Source organism: Corythoichthys intestinalis, chromosome 17, assembly GCF_030265065.1.
Source record: "Corythoichthys intestinalis isolate RoL2023-P3 chromosome 17, ASM3026506v1, whole genome shotgun sequence".
NCBI classification, from domain to species: domain Eukaryota; kingdom Metazoa; phylum Chordata; class Actinopteri; order Syngnathiformes; family Syngnathidae; genus Corythoichthys; species Corythoichthys intestinalis.
In genome coordinates this window covers 19,639,804-19,661,462 of record NC_080411.1, presented here as the reverse complement: position 1 = coordinate 19,661,462, position 21,659 = coordinate 19,639,804, and the positions used below count along the sequence as shown (strand labels likewise).

The 21,659-nt window shown below is 38.1% G+C and overlaps 1 protein-coding gene across 4 annotated transcripts in view; it reads right to left on the bottom strand.

Moving 5' to 3' along the window:
• The window catches only part of lrrtm4l1 (leucine rich repeat transmembrane neuronal 4 like 1), a 264,599-nt gene that overhangs the window by 50,723 nt on the left and 192,217 nt on the right, over window positions 1–21,659 (bottom strand). For 3 of the 4 annotated variants that reach the window (XM_057818276.1, XM_057818277.1, XM_057818275.1), the window contains exon 2: window positions 9,283–10,907. In XM_057818276.1, coding sequence (XP_057674259.1) covers window positions 9,283–10,902 — 1,620 coding nt within the window. In that variant the 5' untranslated portion in view covers window positions 10,903–10,907. Of the gene's footprint in view, window positions 1–9,218; window positions 10,908–21,659 lie in introns of all 4 variants that reach the window. The other variant, XR_009061057.1, reaches the window with a different exon arrangement.

The following is a 21,659-nucleotide window of genomic DNA, read 5'->3' as shown; positions in this document are numbered from 1 at the left end:
CTGTCTTCCGTCTGTCTTTTGACGGGGGTGGGGGAACACGGAAGTAATTACTCAGTGTGGCCTGCCTCTTCGACATTTTGAGAAGTTATTTTCTCGTGTCCGCCGCAAATACAGTGGTCAGCCATCGGTACGCAAAAGCGTATGGAAGCCGTTGAGGGCCAGCGTGTTTGTCTACATCCAGTACGCATGCGCGCATGCGGATCACTTATGTGCACCCCTGATTATAACAATAAATCAACAAGAAGGCATTAACATTATTAACATTCTGTTAAAGCGATCCATGGATAGACAGACTTGTAGTTCTTAAAAGATAAATGTTAGTACAAGTTATAGAAATTTTATATTAAAACCCCTCTTAATGTTTTCGTTTTAATAAAATTTGTAAAATATTCAATCGAAAAATAAACTAGTAGCTCGCCACTGTTGATGTCAATAATTGCACAATGCTCATGTGGTGCTGAAACCCATAAAATCAGTCGCACCCAAGCGCCAGCTGAGGGCGACAAAACACCGAAAAACACAAGTATCAAGTGGACATTACACTGTGCTGTCATTTTAATCTGTTTGAGCGGGGCATATGCGTTAAATGCGTCAAATATTTTACTGTGATTAATTTAAAAAATTAATTACCGCCCGTTAACGCGATAATTTTGACAGCCCTAATTTATACATGAACAAAACTCAAGATCCTGCAAATAATCCACTTATCAGCATATGTTTTGAGAGTTACAGTTCTGCTACATGTGTAGCAGGACAGCCTTTAGTGAATAGCAGTGATTACAACATATCACTGCAGGAACCATAATTCAGCTCATTCTCTGCTGGGACATTTGAGAATGACCTAGCACTTAAAAGAAGAGTGCATAAAATTGCCCCTCGGTTACATAAAGAGGTTGTTGTTCTGAGTGAGTGGGAACTCTTCTCACCAAAGCGTATACATGCATCGTCACCCATACAGCTGCTCTTTGGTAGCATTATGATCCAGAAATATTTGAGCACATTTTATTGACATGGATATGATTCTAAACAAGATAAGCCCCCCCAAAAATTGTCCAATGGATATCGGTTCATATATTGGTTTACAGCAACAACATAAATTTGCTTGAACTGGAGGAAAGAGATTTCTATCAGGAATGGAAAATGAGAGGAAAATTCGGTGATGAAATTACCAACTTCAAAGTAACTGTAGTACCATAGAGCAGTTGCACGCCTGTTTCCACCTCAGCTCCTAATCCTTCTTTAAAAATGATACCGTACAAGGGACATAGAGCAGAAAATGAAATGCTTTTCCTAAATGGTTTGTGGAGGGCTGCCTGTCAAGTAGAACAGGTCCTGGGGGGAAATTAGCCAGAAAACATGCCAAGTGAACACTGTGGCTGGCTGTGTGGCATCGTTCCCTCCTCAAAGGGGAAAAAGGCTACACTCACAGGATCTCAGTCACAAGGAATGCTTAATGAAACGACCAGAGAGACAAATGTGTTCTTTTCCTTCTCTGACAATTCAAAGCCGCAATGTTAGCAACCTTGTGTTGAATTATTTTAGACTGTCATTTGTGATGTCATATGCTATTACATCATCAGAAAGTTTCTTCAACTATGTATTGGAAAGTGCATTTTGTCTTTGATAAAAGCTGTGTCACATCTGTTCTTTTTAGTGAAAATAAATACCTTAAAAAATATATGAGTAAATAAAATAGATGTACTTCATGAAAATACCCAACAACAAGATGTTATTAACTCAAGGACTGCCAATGATGATAAAGCATTTTAACACTTTAAACCAGTCCAAACTTTTTGCAAAGGGGGCCAGATTTGGTATGGTAAAAATGTGGAGGGCCAACCTTGGCCTTTACGTAGAACAATATATTTAAGCAAATTTTAGCAAGCCATTCTTTGTGTCACATTTGCTTTATTTATTTATTTATTTTTATTAATTTAGGGCTGTCAAAATTATTGCGTCAACGGGCGGTAATTAATTTTTTTAATTAATCACGTTAAAATGTTTGACGCAATTAACACACATGCCCCGCTCAAACAGAAGACAGCGCAGTTTCATGTCCACTTGTTACTTGTGTTTTTTTGGTGTTTTGTTGCCCTCTGCTGGTGCTTGGGTGTGACTGATTTTATGGGTTTCAGCACCATGAGCATTGTGTAATTATTGACATCAACAATGGCGAGCTACTAGTTTATTTTTTTATTTAAAATTTTACAAATTTTATTCAAACGAAAATATTAAGAGAGGTTTTAATATAACATTTCTATAACTTGTTCTAACATTTATCTTTTAAGATCTACAAGTCTTTCTGTCCATGGATCGCTTCAACATAATGCCATCTTGTTGATTTATTGTTATAATAAACAAATACAGTACTTATGTACAGTATGTTGAATGTATATATCCATCTTGTGTCATATCTTTCTATTCCAACAATAACTTAAAGAAAAATATGGCATATTTTATCGATGGTTTGAATTGCGATTAATTACTATTAATTAATTTTTAAGGTGTGATTAACTCGATAAAAAAAATTTATCATTTGACAGCCCTAAATTAATTATTTCAACAATCACGCAACTAGCCTTTGTGGCAGTCTCTTTCGACTCTCGGGCTCTTGCGAAATACTGCTGCTGTAAAATTCAGCTAGCCTCAAATTGCTTCAATTTCTCGCTACATATCTTCCGTGTAATCTTGTCGTACATGAAAGCGTGTCTTGTTTGTTAATATCGCCTCACATTGAAGTCTTTAAAAACAACGGCTGTCTCTTTGCAAATGATGCAGACGCAGTTGTTGCATATTTTAGAGAAGAAATACAGTAGTCCAATTTCCACCTATCCTTGAAGCGTCGGCCGTCACAGTCAACTTTCATTTTTTTGTTGATTGTCGCCATTTTAGAAATGGGGAATAAAGGGTAACGTGGGGTAATGTTGCTTAGAGTGCTGCTGCCTTTTAGTGGGTAAATGAGGAGCAGCATTTAACGTGTAAGCTACTTTATATGCTGGTAGCAGTACAGCTGACCAATTTATTAAGTCTGTGTGCGGGCCAGACGTTATTGATTTTATGACAGAGGTTGGGGGCCGGATGAAATTTGACCACGGGCCGCATTTGGCCCCCGGGCCGGACTTTGGACATGCCTGCTTTAAACTGTTAAAATTACTTGGACTTCAATATTAGCCCTTGATATAAGGCAAATCTTGACTTCACAAATTTATCCATTCACCGATTTTAAACACCGCTTTTCGTTGTCAGAATCCTGGGGTGCAGGCTATCCCAGCTGACTTTGGGCAAAAGGCCGAATACACCTTAAGCTGGTCACCAGCCAGTCGTAGGGCGCACACAGAGACGGACAAACATTCACAGTCACGTTGCCACAGAGTGGGAATTGATCCTATGCTGCCTGCGCCGCACTCAGGTAATTTTACCACTACATCATCAGCGACTATACCAAAATTCCATTTATGGTGCATGTGTATATTTCATGTTTTGCATTCTTTAAGCTTACTTATGCCTTGTGTTGATGAGGAAATAGCAAAATAAAATTCTATGATGGACTAATACTTTTGAGAGATTTTTGTTACCCTTGTTTTTGTAACAATGTCTATCACAGTATTTTAAATGAAATGACAAAGCTCACTATCTAATCAAATCAACACAATATTATTTAACATCAATCTTATAGCAGACGTGGGTAATAACGGGTTACATGTACTCCGTTACAGCTACCGTAATTCTCGGCCTCTATTTTTTTCCTTCATTTCAAATCCTGTGGCTTATAGTAAAGTGTGGCTTATTGGTTGATTTATTTGAGTCAATAGGTAGCACATGCCTCCTAGCATGCATTGCAGTGCTACAGATGTAACTAACAATCAAAATTCATGTTGTGCTTATTATTTATTCAGTTACTGTTCCAGTTGTTTCATTAATTGCTAGTTATGGAATTTTGTGACACTTTGAGAGTGGCGTCATAAGACTGTCATAAGACCGTCATAATTATGACATGACACTACCATGGGCATTACTCAATGACATCTGTAAAAAGCATTAAGTGTCTTCCGGCAAATTAGGTCACCAACACCGTTCATGTCCAGCTTGGATCTTTTACATCCATTCAAAAGTTAGATAATTAGCCGGATAACACTAAATGACATCTGTTATAAGCATTCATTAATGATCATGACAGTGTCATAATTATGATTGTCTAATGACGCCACTGTCAAATTAAGTGTTACCAAATACCATAACTCGCAATTAATGAAACAAGTCGAACAGTAACTGAATGACTAATTAGTAGAGCTGGGAATCTTTGGGCACCTAACGATTCGATTACGATTACGATTCAGAGGTTCCGATTCGATTATAAAACGATTATTGATGCACCCCCCTCCTTTTTTTTTCCTTTTCTTTTCTTGTCCCCATTCTGTATCAGCAGCTTTAAAGTGCATGTGACACGAAAAAGCATGTTTATTTCATAATAAACGCGGTATTTTATGCTCCTGAATGATATGGACCGCTTGGATGTGTGTGGAAGCGATCGCTGTATTTATTTAGTTTTTTGAATCACGCGCCATGAAAATGAGTGACTTCCGCCTTCGGTCTTGCATTGAGGAGGAGGGCGCTGTGATGTGTAAGGGTGAAGGCGTCCTCTTCACTATACAGCGTACTGTTGTGTATGAGTACGAAAAATTCAGCTGATTTTGCGGATTAATACGTTTATTTTTCGCATCACGCCACCCAAACGGCTGCAGAAAAATCAGATTAAAACCCTAATTTCTCATCATCTGCGCTTTGCTAAATTGTTGTATATAGTCGAATCGTCTCAAAATATGATTCTAATTCACATAATAATGCCATTTAAGACTTTTTTTCTCCTGTCGTATGCTCTTTAAACTACATTCAATTAATTTAATGTTGTGAATCAACCATTAAATTTGTTAAAATTGCTCCCGTTATTCCATCATTTCCCTTTTGTCTACTTTCGACATGTGAAAGTTTTAAAACTATTTTAAAGATAGATTCAAGTCAAAATTTTACCGATTTAGGAGTATTTTAGATAAAAAGTTAATTAGGTTTGCTTGGAAGGTTCGCTACAACAGCCTTGCAGGGAAGTGTACTGCTTTAAGATGGCGGCCGTTTACTAACCCCCGCATCTAGCTTTTTGTAGATGTGCTGCTAACACTACCAAATCTGTATTGCATCTAGTCCTATATAAATGATATCCACCGTAACATTACATGGATGTACTTTGTAGCAGCTTTTCGGCAGCAGTCAGGTATGTTGTTGTGTTTTTTTTTATCTCGTTGCATGAGTTGAGCTAGAGCTGTGAGTTGAGCATTGGCATTACCCGAGGGGCCGGGTAATGAGAAGCATGATGTTTAGCTACTCTCACTCCGTTCCGTCCCGAAGACTGCGCGGCGCGCTGAGTGTGTTGTACTTCCGCTTTACTTGGCATATTTCAATAATCGGAATTTGGATGTTTCTAAATTATTCTCGAATCTTCCACGGCCGAATCGCGAATAATCTAAGAATCGGAAATTTTGCACACCTCTACTAATTAGCACAGAATATGAATTTTGATTGTTATTTACATCTGTAGTGCTGCAATGCATGCTGGGAGGCATGTTGGACAACAACAGTGTTGACAGCAGGTGGCAGCAGAGGTTGACTGTCTCCCCCAAAGGAGCAGTGATGGCCAAATGAAGCTTCTTGAAGCAATGAAACTTTGCAGCCAATTGGTTCAAAGTTTCATGGTAGTTTATTTGGTCTTATGACAGTCCTATAATGCCGCTGTCAAATAAATTGTTACTGTTTAATATCATTGTTGTAGATATCCCATTATACAGTGAGGACAGCTGCGGCTTATAGTCCAGTGCCGCTTATCTATGAAAAAATTCCGTTTTCGTGTCACAGTTGTGTCTTAAGTGCGCCTTAAATTATTGAGAAAAATGTACTTCTAAGAGTAGTTTTACTAAGCCATACTTTTTACTTTTACTTGAGTAGATTTGTGAAGAAAAAACGCTACTCTTACACCGCTACTTTAGGCTACACAAAAATCTTTATATTTTTCCTATTCATTCTACATACACTATTAGATTTATCTTTTTTTTTTTTTTTGCTGGCGATGCTAATGCCAAGAGTAGCGCTACTAATTTCACCAATGAGACATCGCAACAATAATCACATGACTCCATTACACTAATCAGACACAAGGTTGCCGTTCTATGATCACGCAAGCCTGTTCAATTACGCGTCTTTAAAGCACCGTAACAAATTAAGTATTTGACATAGAGCGATGCCCTTAACATGAATCGAAAGCGCAGAATTAAAACTCTCTCCCAGTTTTTATTTGGCACCGATTGACCACGGAAAACCGGAGATATGATGCTTTCATAATAGTAACTATGAAGGAACTATTCCACTATTCAAACTAGGAACTATTTTCTCCACTAGAGGGCAGGACACTCATGCTCTTTGTGAATAATGCTTCATTACTGTTTTTTTTCTCTCTTTAATTTAATGATTTTTTTTCCTTTGGCTCAGTGTGGCTATGTAATGGGTTATTGTACAGTATCATTATAACTACAGTTCATATAGATAAGTTTGTGCTGAAAGACAAAAATTCCATTGTTGAAAAAAAAAAAAAAATCAAAATAAAGCAGTTACTCAAAATGTTACTCGTTACTTGAGTATTCTTTTCACTGGATACTTTTTTACTTGTACTTGAGTACACTTTTTGGATGACCACTTTTACTCTTACTTGAGTAATAGTATTTTGAAGTAACACTACTCTTACTTGAGTAAATAAATTTGGCTACTCTACCTACCTCTGATTATAAGATTGACATGATCAGCAAGCACTGCAGTCAAAATTTCCTATGTTATGTGCCACAGGCCTCATCTTCAGGGCATATACAGTATATTGTGTTTTATATTAACTGTATCAATTTCTGTTCCACTGACAAAAAAGAAACTATTTCATTATTGAGCAACCATTCAATGCCACACAAAAAGAGCTGGAGTTTGTTATTACTCGAGAGAATTTATGATTTAAAGCCACTTCGATGAGCATTGGCTCTAATTCAGAATGATGCATCGTCCAATAAGCCAGGCAGATTTAAATATAATTTTGTTGTTTTGTTCAAAGCAAATACAGTACAGGAATTTATTTAAAACACAATTAACCACATGTAGATATATGCCATAAATAAAAGCGCAGCCAAGCGTTGTTAGGTAACAAGAGACCACTTTCATGAAACTAAAAACAGTGTGCAAATCGCCTTACAATCATTAAACATTAAACACTTAAGGCATTTGTCAGACTATTTGTCCATGTAAAGTAATTGTATATTCAAACACCATCATCCCCAAACTCCATCTTGAAGCACGTAGCCTAGATTTATATAACCGAGTGAAACAGCCATTTCTCAGCAAAACCAGAGCAACCCGCGTCAACTAAATCCTTTCGACTATAAGACATATCATTGTTTCACTGAATGCTGCAACTAAAAGGAACCGTAAAAATAGCCTCATGTGCATCTACCCATTTAAAGGAAATTGCTTATTCGGGCAAAAAGAACCACATTTTCTTTGAACACTAAAAATGAAGAAACGTTTTAAGTGCAGTACAAGCTGGAGCGGCTACAATAACAATATTAACATGTACCGTATTTTTCGGACTATAAGTCATGGTTTTTTTTTTCATATTTTGGCTGTGAGTGCGACTTATACTCAGGAGCGACTTATGTGTGAAATTATTAACACATTATGATATCATTTCACATGTTATTTTGGTGTTTTGGAGTGACACTGATGGTTTGGTAAACTTGCTAGCTTGTTCTTTATGCTATAGTTATCTGAATAACTCTTAATAGCTATGGCCACGGCCACGTTCGCGTTCCGCCTTTGGCAATGTGTGATCAATTGTATTATTGACTTTTTTTTATATTGAAATGCATGCTTTAATTTGTCACGCTTTCACGCCCACGTGGGGGCGCACTCGCACTTGTTTACGTGAAGAGCGCTCACACGCCAGAAGAAGGCGGACAGCTACGTAGCTCTGAGTGAGTGGGTGAGTTAGCGAGAGAGAAACATGGCTGGGAACCTACGTTTATTGTTTATGCTTTTAAAATATCTCTACAGAGGCAACACCTGTGTGTATCATCTTTTCTGTTGTTGTTGTGTGTTTTCCACCCGCGATCCGACACTTAGAGCCAGTTGTGTGGGTGTTTGAATGATGTGCTAATGCTAGCGAACGCATGCTAACCGTTTATGTCGTTGCTGTAAAGCAACCTAATTATCATTTATTTACGTTGAATCGAACCTGTTTGGTATCGAGGACCAAATTGATTCAGCCAATTATACGGACGTCCAACATCGTCATTTGGGACTGAGCCGTAGCGTCCTGGTGAGGACAGTATATTCGCATTTCATTGTTCATCCGCTGGACACTGTACATTTATTCAACATGTTGTTCTCTATTATATTTTTATATTAAATTACCTTTCAAGATGACATATCTGTTCTATGTGCTGGATTTTATCCCCCAAAAATGCGACTTATACTCCGGTGCGACTTATATATGTTTTTTTTTTCTCTTCATTGGATATTTTATGGCTGGTGCGACTTATACTCAGGTGCTACTTGTAGTCCGAAAAATACGGTTCACGTATGACACATGGTTTATGTATTTATATAAGCATGTAGCGAGAGTAACTTATTTAAAGCAAAATATTTCACTCAAAAATGTAGTTAAATAAAAATGTGTTTGTCGCCAATGAATCCAATAAATTTTTTCACTAAGTTGCCATTGTCTTTGTTTTTTACTATGCATGCTTTCTTGTCGCATGACAAATTGTTTCTGTCAATTTCAAAAGTAAAAAGTAACAAACTTGTAAAACAACCATATCTACTAAAAGTCATGCAATACTGAGGTGGAATAAATTCTACGAGTGTTAGTGTCAAGTGTCCAATTATTCATGGTTGACCTAATCTTAACATAACAACAAAAACAATAATTTTTAAATGGTCTGTGTGAGCTCAATGAATAATTATGCATAGGATTTTTTGCAAAAACATGAATTAGTTGATTAGAAGCTATTTTAGAATGATGAATCGAAGGTTAACACCTGAATAATTGGAGGCATTATTACAATGTGGCAAATTAAAACGTGAGTTAAGGATAATGAATTAGTATTTTCAGAGGGCATACTTGCTCAAATATTTACCTTTCTGTTGAGCCTTGTATTTTGAATTTGATTTCTAGTGTTAGGCTGACGTGATGGATCATACCTCACACTCCCTCGAGCTAGAGATTGTGCAAGTGCAGGAGCCTGTGCCATTGCCAAGCACTTCCAAAGCCTCTGGAGAGGCAGCAGGGTTGTAGCTCATGTAATACTCTTGCAGCTGGGTGCTTAGGTCCTGCTCCGGCTCTGGACTCTTTTTGCGACACTTTCGCCCCACCATGGATCGCTGGTGGAGCAATCTTGTTGCTCCTGGGTAGCGCCGCCACAATACGTAGATAATGGTTAAAATTAGAGACATGCTGAAGAAGAGTGCCACACTGCCCACCACTACTTTATGGAGAGTCAGATGTTCAATCTCTGGAGGAAGTATATGAGTGGGCCGACTACGTGCAACTGAGTCTCTTGGATCTTTGCTCATATGCCCAGGGAATGTAGGGTGAGGAATAGGTTTTGGTCGAAAAGGTCGGTGTTGCCCAAAAGTTGGTGGCACAAGCGGAGACCCACTTGTAGGAGGAAATGTTGGCTCATTGGTGGCTTCAGAAAAAATCTCTGACATTGGTGAGGGTGTCTCAGTCAGGACATAATCAGTTTCCTCACAAATGCCGTGGCTTCTTGTAGCTTCCATAATCTTCTCTCCTTGGAGATATTTTGGGCTGCTGCATATCATAGTTGTGTCTTTGGTGCCACGGAAATTTCTTAACCAAGCCACGAGTGGGCATATGCCAGTGGCACAATCCCATATGTTGCCTGCCAGACTGATGGAAGTCAGTGAGATCCATGCCGACACCGCTTCCTGTGACACATTGGAAAGTTTGTTGGATTCCAGGTTTAGAATTTGAAGGTTAGGCAAGCAGTGGAATACAGCTGGATCCAGGGTCTGTATTTCATTTCCAGAAAGATCAAGTTTCTGTAATGTATACCATGTCCATGGTAGTCCCTGATTGACGACCTTGATGCGGTTCCACTGCAGATATAGTGATCTTAGGTTGGCAAGGCGAGGAAACAGAAAAAAATTTATCCGGGTGAACTGGTTGTGCTCAAGATGCAATTCCATCAGTTTCTGTAACCCTAAAAAGGTGGTGCGTGTGAGAGCTTTGATTCGATTGTAGCCCAAATCCAGAAACTCCAAACTTCGGCACTCAAGGAATGCTCGTATGGGGATGTTAGAGAGACCATTTGACCGGAGGTGTAGGTTTTGCAACTTTCGCAAACCGTGGAACTGTCCCGACTGGAGGATTTCCAACTTGTTGTATGACAGATCTAAACTACGAAGATTGGGAATTCCGTGGAATGTCGAATTGTGCAGAGATATGATTTTGTTGGAGCTCATTATAAGTTCTTTGAGTCTACGAACTCCCTGGAATGCCCGACTGTCAACTGCTGAAATCTGATTGTGATCCAAATAAATCCAGAGAAGCTGACCCAGATGAGCGAACTGATAGGGTAAAAGGCTGTGCAATTCATTGTAGCGCAGGGAGAGGCCCTGGCATCCAACTGAAATGTTTTCTGGGACATCCAAGAAGCCAGATGAATCACAATTAACTGTTTTGCCTTCACATCGGCAGCTATTCGGGCATGTGCGCTCACCGAAGCTGAGCAATAATGGAACTCGCAAAAGCAGGAGGAGTGGAAAGAGGAGGTGTGTCACCCGTCCATCATTCAGCATAGGACCTAGAAGGGGAGAGAATACATTTCATTGAGCGCAATTCTAATAGTCATATAAAGAAGCAGAACATTCATCAAGAAAAATAGAGCAAGTTAGCGCGGGTCTGTATTTTTGTGATGATTACACGATGTAATATAACATATTAATTTGCTGAATTCTTCCGAAAGATTAGACTTAAATTTGCAAGTAAAAATGACGAACAGAATTGCCAGTGAAGAAATAAACACAAAGCTCTAAGGTTGACTATTGAATTTTCCAACACACATTTGATGACGAATCCCCTATTGCAGTGGTTGGTAACCTTGCTAAAGGTACCGAACCCCATGAGTTTCACAAGTGCATTAAGGTAAAACCCAAGTGAATTTCCATTCAAATTTATTTTATTTAGACATGTTTTTAAACAGGCCAAAATGTATGTTTTTATTATTATGCCTGCAGGATCATCAGACCACTAAACCAAGACTAGCCTAATGTGCATAAAGTATCTTAGAATTTTTTAATTCAAATTTGGAGGAATATATCTTATATTGTTCAACATTAAACATGCTTGGTTGCATTAACCTTGACCGTGCAGTTTCTGTCATTTTTACATCTCAAACGATATCAAATTAAATGAAAATCTTTTTTTGTACACAAAGTCTTTTTTTTTTTTTAATTAACCTTGAATCTTCTCACAAATCCAATAGCCAATGTGAATTTACAACAAATCATTTAGCCTTTTGATTTGCTTTTCACATTGGAAAATGAAATTAACTTGATTCATTTCACATTATTTCTATTTTTGCTTTCATGTCGACATTCTCATTCTATCAAATCCTTGCCTCACATACTATTTTCATGGTGTAAAATGTGACGCTTTTTTTTTTTTTTTTTTTTCAAAGCAGTGCATATTACCAGTGTAAGTCTGTTGTATTTCCTCATACCGAGTGAGAGTCAACCTTCCACTGAGCAAAACTGTTTCCTCTCCCATCAGATAGAGGATTAGCAGTTGAAAGAATTGGAATAAAGCCTGTAAATTGGGGACTAACCAGTCGAAACCTGGTCTAAAATGACACTTTGCCGAGATTTCCGTGTCAAAAAAATAGGGCCCTGCGTGTTTTAACCTCCACCGAACCCCTAAGACAGACTCACCGAACCCCTGGGGTTCAATCGAAAACAGGTTAAAAGCCACTGCACTATTGTTTCAAGCTATTTTTATCACATGAAAATACTTTTATATAATTAATATTAGTGCTTTCCTTCAATTAAATTCTAAAAAAAAAAAACACTGTTCATAACACAAAACAAATTTTACATTGCAGAGCCCAACATTGGGACACATACGGCACCCTTTCACTAATGCATAAGTAAATGAAGCAGTGGATTATACAATGTCAATGACAGAGACGTTAGCCACCTCATTACAAATAAGAGGATTGTGCAGCATTTAAAAAGTATAGAATCTCTACATATTTTTGGGATGTACGAAATTGTGACATAATTTAATCCCTTGTGCAGTTTGCTCATTCAGTTGTTTTGGGGAATTAAATTGAATAAAAATGGCATGCAAATATCCACAATTAAGACCTGTGATGGAGGGTATAACTGAGGTGAATTGATGGTGACGAAATGAGAATAGCGACAACGTGCCATGTGAAAATATGTTCTATTAATACATCTCTTGACTCCTCCAAGCCATAAAGGCACTGCAGCTTCCATTTTATCCATTTGCTGCTCTGTGAAGTGGCTAAATGTTCAATGCACCGGACCCATTCATTAGTTTTCTTAAAATGATAATCTCACTGGAGCAGTTAGAAGTGTCTTAGTGAGCCCAAAGCGGGGGTGAACCATTTTCTATGTCCTGAAACCTTGGGCTGTATGATGTGCATGAGAGCTATGGCATTGAGCCATTTTCTCATTGGCATCACAGCTTGACAGCACATTTAATTAGTCCACATTAATTCAGTGTAGATCCCCGCATAGACAAAACATTAAGAAACACGTGCATATTAGGCTTTAACGTTTAACTTTATTAACTGATGTTTCAGTGCCATAGCCTTGTTGCTTATTTTAATAACACATGTAAGAAAAGCTTAAAACATCGTATTTTGAGTGAATCCTGGCAGATATGCACCATCGACAAAATTAAGTAAAATACTTCTTTTAAAACCTTAACGACAGGGTTGCTCAAGAAAATAAAGATGACGGTAAAAAAATAAATAAATAAATAAAAAGACTAGTTTTGGCTGGAACCCTCATGATTTAATCTAATCTGTTAAATGAACATCTAATACACTTTTTTCTTCTCAGCAAAGCTTGACCAATTGTTGCCAGAGGCATCTGATCCCTCCTTCCCCCCACCCTCGATACAAAGGAACCAGACCACAATATCTGGCATTATTATCTTTGTTATGGTTGAGGTTTAACTGAGACTTCTACAGGTTTGTGCTGATTCATTCATTTACAATTGAAAATATCACTCACATTACCTTAAACATTTTCAATTATTAATTGTATCATAATAAACAAAACTGTGGGAACCTTTGATGGAGTGTTTTGAACTGATGATTCACAAAAAAAAAAAAAAAAAAAATGGAAAAGTGGGAGACTAAATTTTCATTTTAAGCATTAATTTTGATTACTTTAAATAGAAAGTTATAATTTCGTAAAATATTGTGAGCTTTGAATACAAATATTACATTTGTTTTCATATTTATCATCAAATGCTGGAAAATAGTTAAGCCGTTTGTGTTTTGTGCTTGTTAAGTGTCTAATTAAGCACTGCTTGACTGTTTGTTGCACATCTGAGAACTCAAGTAGGCACTTGTCACAATCGATACCTTCAATTGTATTAGAAAGGACAATGATAACATAACAATAACAAATCACAATGACATTGTTGTGGACAGCCTGAAACACCCCAATCCTGGTGTTTTGTGCACCGCAATGATTGCAAACCGGGTAATAACACTGAGCCAAGAGCAAGTAATTGTGGCCAAAAGCAAACACAACAAAAAGGTAGAGCATGTTTACAGGTTTTATCAAAACAAACGTACTGACCGAGTGATAACTAACCAGGGGAAAAATGAAACATTCATTTGAAATTAACTAAAGAAAATGGGCAGACCACAGAAAAAGTAGGCTAACTAGAACAAGTATAAATACAAACCAAGACTAATCACACAAGGAAGAGGAAAACTAGGGAGGGGGGAATCACAGTGACAGTCGTACTAAACTACAACTGGCAAAAAGAATAGCTTCGACAGCGTGAGTAGATCAAGCTGGCAACAATTACTCGAAATCTTTCACTTGTAGCGCCAGTCTTGTAATCCCTAGGTGATGAGCTGCTCCTCAACAGGTGCAAACAAACAACAGACTCCACCCACCACATGCTCCAAGGACTCGAACTTTATAATTGTTTTGCAAATTCAGCAACCTGTGTCAGCAGCTTCCACCACGCCGAGGAAGGACACTGGACGATGCTCACTGGCTTGGCTCTGCAATTTTAAAGCATACAATGCATTACCCTCCCCACACCATCCCAGCACAGTGTTGTGAAATGGCTGTCAGTTGTGAACTTGGTAGCCATAGTACATGAATCATAGATGGGTCTCATTCCCCTTTGGGGTCAGCAACCCGCGGCTCTAGAGCTGAATTCGGCTATTTAGCGCTGTCCTAGTGGCTCCCTGGAGCTTTTTCAAAAATGTTTGAAAATGGAAAAAGATGGGGGAGGGAAATCTATTTTTTTATTTTGATATGGCTGGAGGAGGACAAACATGACACAAACATTCCTTTAATTAATATTGTAATGAAGTCAAACTTGTGGCGGCATCGTACAACAGAGTCATCACGTGGTGCGCCATTCCCTATAGCAGTGATCCCCAACCACTAGGTCGGAAACCGGTACCAGGCCGTGGCGCATTTGCTACCAGTCCACGGAGAAATAATAAATAATTTGTTAACAACCGCAATCTGGCCTGTGCCTCTTGACACGTCAATATGCCTATTGCCAAATTCGAGGAGAGATTTGTGTACGTTGCCATCTAGAAGTTGGCCGCCATTACTGGGATGTTTTCACTCCTACAGCATTCCAGCGTCAATCAATGTAAACAGTAACGTTAGCTGCTGTTGACTGTGTGCTGGGAGCGGCAACGTCTTTGGACAGCTTTTTTACGGGGAAAAGGTCACTTGCTGAGCAAGAAAAGGGGTCTACAACCAAGTCCAATCTGCATAATATGTTGCTAAAAGCTAGCAAACAAGGCAACAAGAGCGAAAGCACTGAGAGCATCATACCTCGCGGTGAACCGTATTCTAAAGCCAAGAAACCTTTTAGGATTGGAGAAGGAATTAACGCCTGCAACCAAAGATATTTTCCGTCAAGTTTTAGGTGAGGCCGCTGTTAAAAAAGGTTGATTCAGCGTATTGTGACTTACATTGTCCCGGCACTTAATGTTCGTTTTTAGCCCTGTCGTGTTATTTTATATTTACTGTCATTTTCTGCCACATATTGCCGGTGTGTGGAAAAAAAAAGGGCCACATTACACCGGTCAGTGGTGCAAAAAAGGTTGGGGACCCCGCTCAATAGGACGCACTGCAGGGAAAATAAATATTTAATCGTGAGGGATCATTATGTATTTGTGACCAATTTAATCATTTTGATAGAAGGCTAATATAGATGCATCCAGCATGTGTTGCCTTCATTATAAGGCTTAATTTTTTTGTGGCTTTTTTTTTTAGTTTTTTTTTGGTCCAATATGGCATTTTCAACATTTGGGTTGCCCACCACTGCCCTATGGCATGGCTTATGCAGCGGAGCATCCTTGTCTGGATTGTCGGCTGAGGTGGGAAGGATGTAGGGGGTATAATTTTACTTAGTTTGTAACGTGCCTACTTGCTTAAAATTTCAATTGGTTTTAAACCAGAACTGGAAAAACTCCCTTTCAGTTCTATTTCCCTCACAAATGTAATAATCTTAAAGATTATCTAAAATGGGATCACCTTTATCTTTAAATAGTTGAAAGTAGGGTTGTTCCGATCATGTTTTTTTGCTCCCGATCCGATCGTTTTAGTTTGAGTATCTGCCGATCCCGATATTTCCCGATCCGATTGCTTTTTTATGCTCCCGATTCATTTCCAATCATTCACGATAATTTTTCCCGATCATATACATTTTGGCAATGCATTAAGAAAAAAATGAATAAAACTCGGACGAATAGATACATTCAACATACAGTACATAAGTACTGTATTTGTTTATTATGACAATAAATCCTAAAGATGGCATTTACATTATTAACATTCTTTCTGTGAGAGGGATCCACGGATAGGACTTGTGACTTTGTATATTGTGACTAAATACTGCCATCTAGTGTATTTGTTGAGCTTTCAGTAAATGATACTGTAGCCATGCCCAAAAGCATGATGGGAAGTGGAACCATGACTGTGCGTAGTGCTACCAATTGATATATCTTCTCTGCGTTGGGAAATAACATACGGTGTTAAGAAAAAGATCAATTGATACCTTGCTTTCCCACATTGCTTCCCATGATATGCCTATTCGTAGGGAGAGGGATTGTAAGGCTTTAGCCAATTAAAAGAAGGCTCCAAAGGCTGCCAAAATTCACTCCACTCCATTTACACTGTCTTTTATCTCTCTATATAGGTAAAACGGCGCCATTACAGATTGAGCGCGACAATGCGTGAGTGGGTCGTGCAACGCATGCGTGCATTAATTGCGTTAAATATTTTAACGTGATACATTTTTTAAAAATTAATTACCGCCGTTATTGGGATAAATTTGATAACCCTACCTTAAGCCTAAACTAAAGACTCTGGATGAGTGTAACATATTATGTCTGTAACGTTAAATACAATTAGAAAACGATTTAATAAAAAAAAAAAAAAAATTTAAAAAAGGCATGGCCGATATTTTTTTGCCGATTCCGATACTTTGAAAATGACGTGATCGGACGCCGATCGATCGGGACATCTCTAGTTGAAAGAACTCACTTTTAAATGTTTTGCGGTCTGTGTGTGATTGTGAGCTTTTATCAGATTGTATTATATGTATTGTTTTTGTTTTATGTGTTATGTAATCAGGGCATTATTGCAAAAGTAAGTTTGCCATTGATTGACCTACCTGAATACTTATTCTTTTAAAAGGCAATGTTAAGTGAAAATTGCAATGTCAGCTGGAAAAAAATGCCAATACATTTATTTTGAATCCTTTGGCACTTTATTGTGTTACAAGTCCATTGAGGAACTCATATCTCAGTTTATTCTTACCTCAAACCGACATTATGGACTGACAACTAAGATTAGAGTTTCTGAAGCTTGCAACATTGTGCAAAAAATTCAGCACGTTATGTACAACGGAAAACATGTAGGTCAAGTTTACCGTGTACAATATTTGCAACTAAAACCACCTTTTAAGGTCTACACAAGCTATCAAAACAAATCTCACCTAAGGTAATACAGTGATGACAAGTTTCTTTTTAATACCCTAAAAATGAGACTATTTCCCTGCCTTAAGTTAAAGAAGTTTATGCCATTCCCCAAAGAGGGAATGTGGCTTGGCGTTGGAACGACTTGATATTTCATTTGAATGCACAACGCTCTAAGCACCAATGCAAAGGCTATTACCCAGAGTGCCTGAGTGGGTTGGCCAGCAGTGTGCAGGTCAAATTCTGAAGCACTTCAAATAAATGAAAAGAGAGCCAGAAAAGAACTGTACCCACTATTTATTATTAAACATTCAACTATGCAACAGTTTGTGAGCATTATAGTATAGTTTCATTTCAGGGACATTTTGTGATTAGAAACAGGCACAATTGTACAATCGAGTCCTTCCATCATGCAAACAGCCATTTACCCTTTGGATTTGTATTCAAGTAAGCTAATATGCGATCAGGAATGCAAAAAGGTGTTGTTTTTTTTTTTTTTAATACTGTATTCCCTGTCCATGAAGAAAGAGATCTGTTGCCTACGAGTTGCATTCTATATATACTGTATGTACTGTATATGGCGGAAAACACAGACAAGACTGAAAAAGCAGTTTCTGCTCTTGCACTCCTCTTTAAAAGAAACCGCTGTATTTTAAGCCAAAACAACTGTTGTGTTTGATAGAACAATATGTCTATATGCTGCCATAGCAGATTCATGGCGCATTAAGCCCTCAAACTATTTTTAATTTGTCCGTTTTACCCCAAAAACCCCTGTTTACAGACGTCGCGCAACCGCTTTCGTTTCAACCCAGCCATAAAACGAAGGTAATTAATCATATTTATTATTCAAAATGTCTGTCATTTTTAGCTTAGAATCATTAATTGATGTCTAATATTTCGTTAAAAAAAAAAAAATTCACTCGCATATTTTAAACTTTTAAACAAATTACCTCACAATGAAAATGTCTGTAAAAAAGTCACAGATATTTACCTCATAACTATCGCTAAATTGTATTTTTTTTTTTTTTTGTTACTGTCGCATTTTCTCCGAAATGTTAGATGATAAATAATCGATCCAACAAAAAAAAAAAATTAAAAAAAAAATGAAAGGAAATGTTTAAAAGGGTAGGTATATGAAAAATATTTCTTTAAACAGCAAAACCCCAACTGGTGGTGAGAGCACGCAAGAGCAGAATTAAAGACGCCATGATTTTAAGGAGATATCGCATACTTACCTTGTTTCGATCCAAAAACTCCATGTAGCATGTATCATCGAGTGTTAAGACACAGATGTGAATTTTATGGGATTTTATGGGTGAAACATGGTAATATAAGAAGGGTAACGATGCAGAAATCGCATACATCAAGGAGTGGTCGAGATTTTCTTTTTCATATATTAAACCTTTTGAACTTTTTTTTTTCAATTTTTCTTTGTTTGGATCGATTATTATCATCTAAGATAACAGAGGAAATGCGACAGGAAAAAAAACAAAAAAAACAATTAAGCGATAGTTATGAGGTAGATATCCGTGACTTTTTTACAGACGCCATTTTTTTCATTGTGACAGAATTTGTTTAAAAATTTAAAATATGCGAGTGAAATTTTTTTTAAAGTCGTCTTTTTTTTTAAACGAAATATTAGACATCAATTAATGATTCTAAGCTAAAAATGACAGACATTTTGAATAATAAATAAAATTAATTACCTTCGTTTTATGGCTGGGTTGAAACAAAAGCGGTTGTGCGACGTCTGTAAACGGGGGTTTCCAGGGGAAAATGGACAAATTTAAAATATTTCGGGGGCTTAATGTGCCATGAATCTGCTATAGACCCCACTCACCAATGTCACACAATGACCTGTCGCTGTATCCGGCCACGATATTGTCCGTCATTGTTTATCCGTATTCTCAATGGTTTCAATTTGTCGTACAATTTATAGAGCAATTCATGGAAGCCCCGGTGCTTTCAGACGCTGTAAACTCATTGGATGCGTTGCATAAAAGGCGTTATGAGGAAAAGCTTCAGTCTATCCATTCGCCAGATCCATATTTGATGCCTAAATCGATATTTTTCGACCAGCTGTCTTCGCCGTCTCTGCCCGACATCTGCTACCCTGATGTCTACAACTATCTTATACACAGAAACTCAGCCTATTCTCACGAAAGTTTGAAAAACTTTAAGAGCAGCACTCGAAGCAACATCACCCCGTGTGACCCTTTACTTTCAATTTTCTAAAATGGCGACAATCAATAATAAAAAAAAGTTGACTGTGATGGCCGACGCTTCAAGGATAGGTGGATATTGGACTATTTCTTCACTACAATACGCAACAACTGTGTCTGCCTCATTTGCAAAGAGACAGTCGCTGTTTTCAAAGAGTTCGATGTGACGGGATATTATCAAACAAGACACGCTGACATGTACGACAACATTACAGGGAAGATACGCAGCGAGAAATTATAGCAACTTGAAGCTAGTTTAACTTCACAGCAGCAGTATTTTGCAAGAGCCCGAGTGTCGAAAGAGAATGCCACAAAGGCGAGATTGTTGAAATTATGAATTTAAAAAAATAATAATAAAGCAAATGTGACACACACAAGGGCTTGCTAAAAATTGTTTAAATAAATTGTTCTACGTAAATCAGCCAAGGTAGCCCCCCACATTTTTACCACACCAAATCTGGCCCCCTTTGCAAAAAGTTTGGACACCCCTGATTAACTGATGATCCGTAGACGAGGCCAGCTTCTTTCACTTGGTACCAGCTAAATATTATTAAAAAAATAATGATGGCGGAAGAAATAAACATCTTGAATTTGAAACTGTATGTTGTCGGCGATTAGCCTCGCAATGATCTTAATTGTGGCTGTCAGCCCAAAACCCTCTAAATATATATTAAATGCATCTTACCAGGTATAAAATGACTACTACATAGTCTGTGGTGATCGTTTGGTGCCCAGTTTTCTCGTCGAATTGCAGCAGTCCATCTCACTCTCCTCTCCGGGTCTCTCGGAATACGGTAGAACTTCAAGTCTCTCCGTCTATGTTCTCTGTTACTGCAACCAACCGCCACACACGCCTTCACCATTATGATTATTAATGTTAACAAGCAGAAAAACACGCCATAATAGGAGGAATTTACGAAGCACTAATGCGTAAACACGACGAGCTGACGGACAATATGGCGCGGCGGCGTGGTTGTGACGTCATGTGAGTGGGCTGCTATAGCAGCATATTGACATATTGTTCTATCAAACAACAGTTGTTTTGGCTTAAAATACAGCAGTTTCTTTTAAAGAGGAGTGCAAGAGCAGAAACTGCTTTTTCAGTCTTGTCTGTGTTTTCCGCCATATATATATGCTATACAGTGAGATGAAAAAGTATCTGAACCTTTTGGAATTTCTGACATTTATGCATAAAATCACCATCAAAGGTCATCTGATCTTTGTCAAAATCACACAGATGTAAAAAAGAAAGTATGCTTTAACAAAATCCACCCAAACGCTTACAGATTTTCATATTTTAATGAGGATAGCATGCAAACAATGACAGAAGGGGGAAAATAAGTAAGTGAACCCTCAGTCTAAGGAGACTTAAAGAGCAATTGAAACCAATTTTTACCAAACAATTTAAATCTGGTGTGTTCCCAATCACTGATGAGTGGTTTAAAGCTGCCCTGCCCACTATAAAACACACACCTGGTAAGAATAGCCTTGATGAGAAGCATTGTCTGATGTGCATCATGGCTCAGTCGAAAGTGGTGTTTAAAGACTTGCGATCAAAGATTGTTGATTTGTATTAAGCTGGGAAAGGATACAAAAAAGAAAAAAATCTCTAAAATCGACAGTCAGAGAAGTTGTCTACAACTGGAGATATTTGGCTCTGTTGCTTCTCTCCCAAAGAGTGGCCGTCCACCAAAGATGACGCCGAGAGTTCAGAGCAGAATACTCAGAGAGGTATAAAAAAGCCCTAGAGTGTCAGCTAAAGACTTACTGGCACAGTCCAATACCTCTGTGCATACATTAATTATATGTAAAACTATGGCCAAGAATGGTTCATGGGAGGACTCCACGGAGGAAGCCACTGCATTGTTGTTGCAAACATTGTTGCTCATTTAATGTTCGCAAAATGGCATTTGGACACTCCACAGAAGTTTTGGCAAAATATTTTTTGGACTGATGAAACAAAAGTTGAATTGTTTGGGAGTAACACACAACTTCATGTGTGGAGGAAAAATGGAACAGTTCACCAACATCAAAACCTCATCCCCACTGTGAAGCATTGTGGAGGGAGCATCATGACTTAGGGCTGTTTTTCCCTGCCTCAGGGCCTGGACAA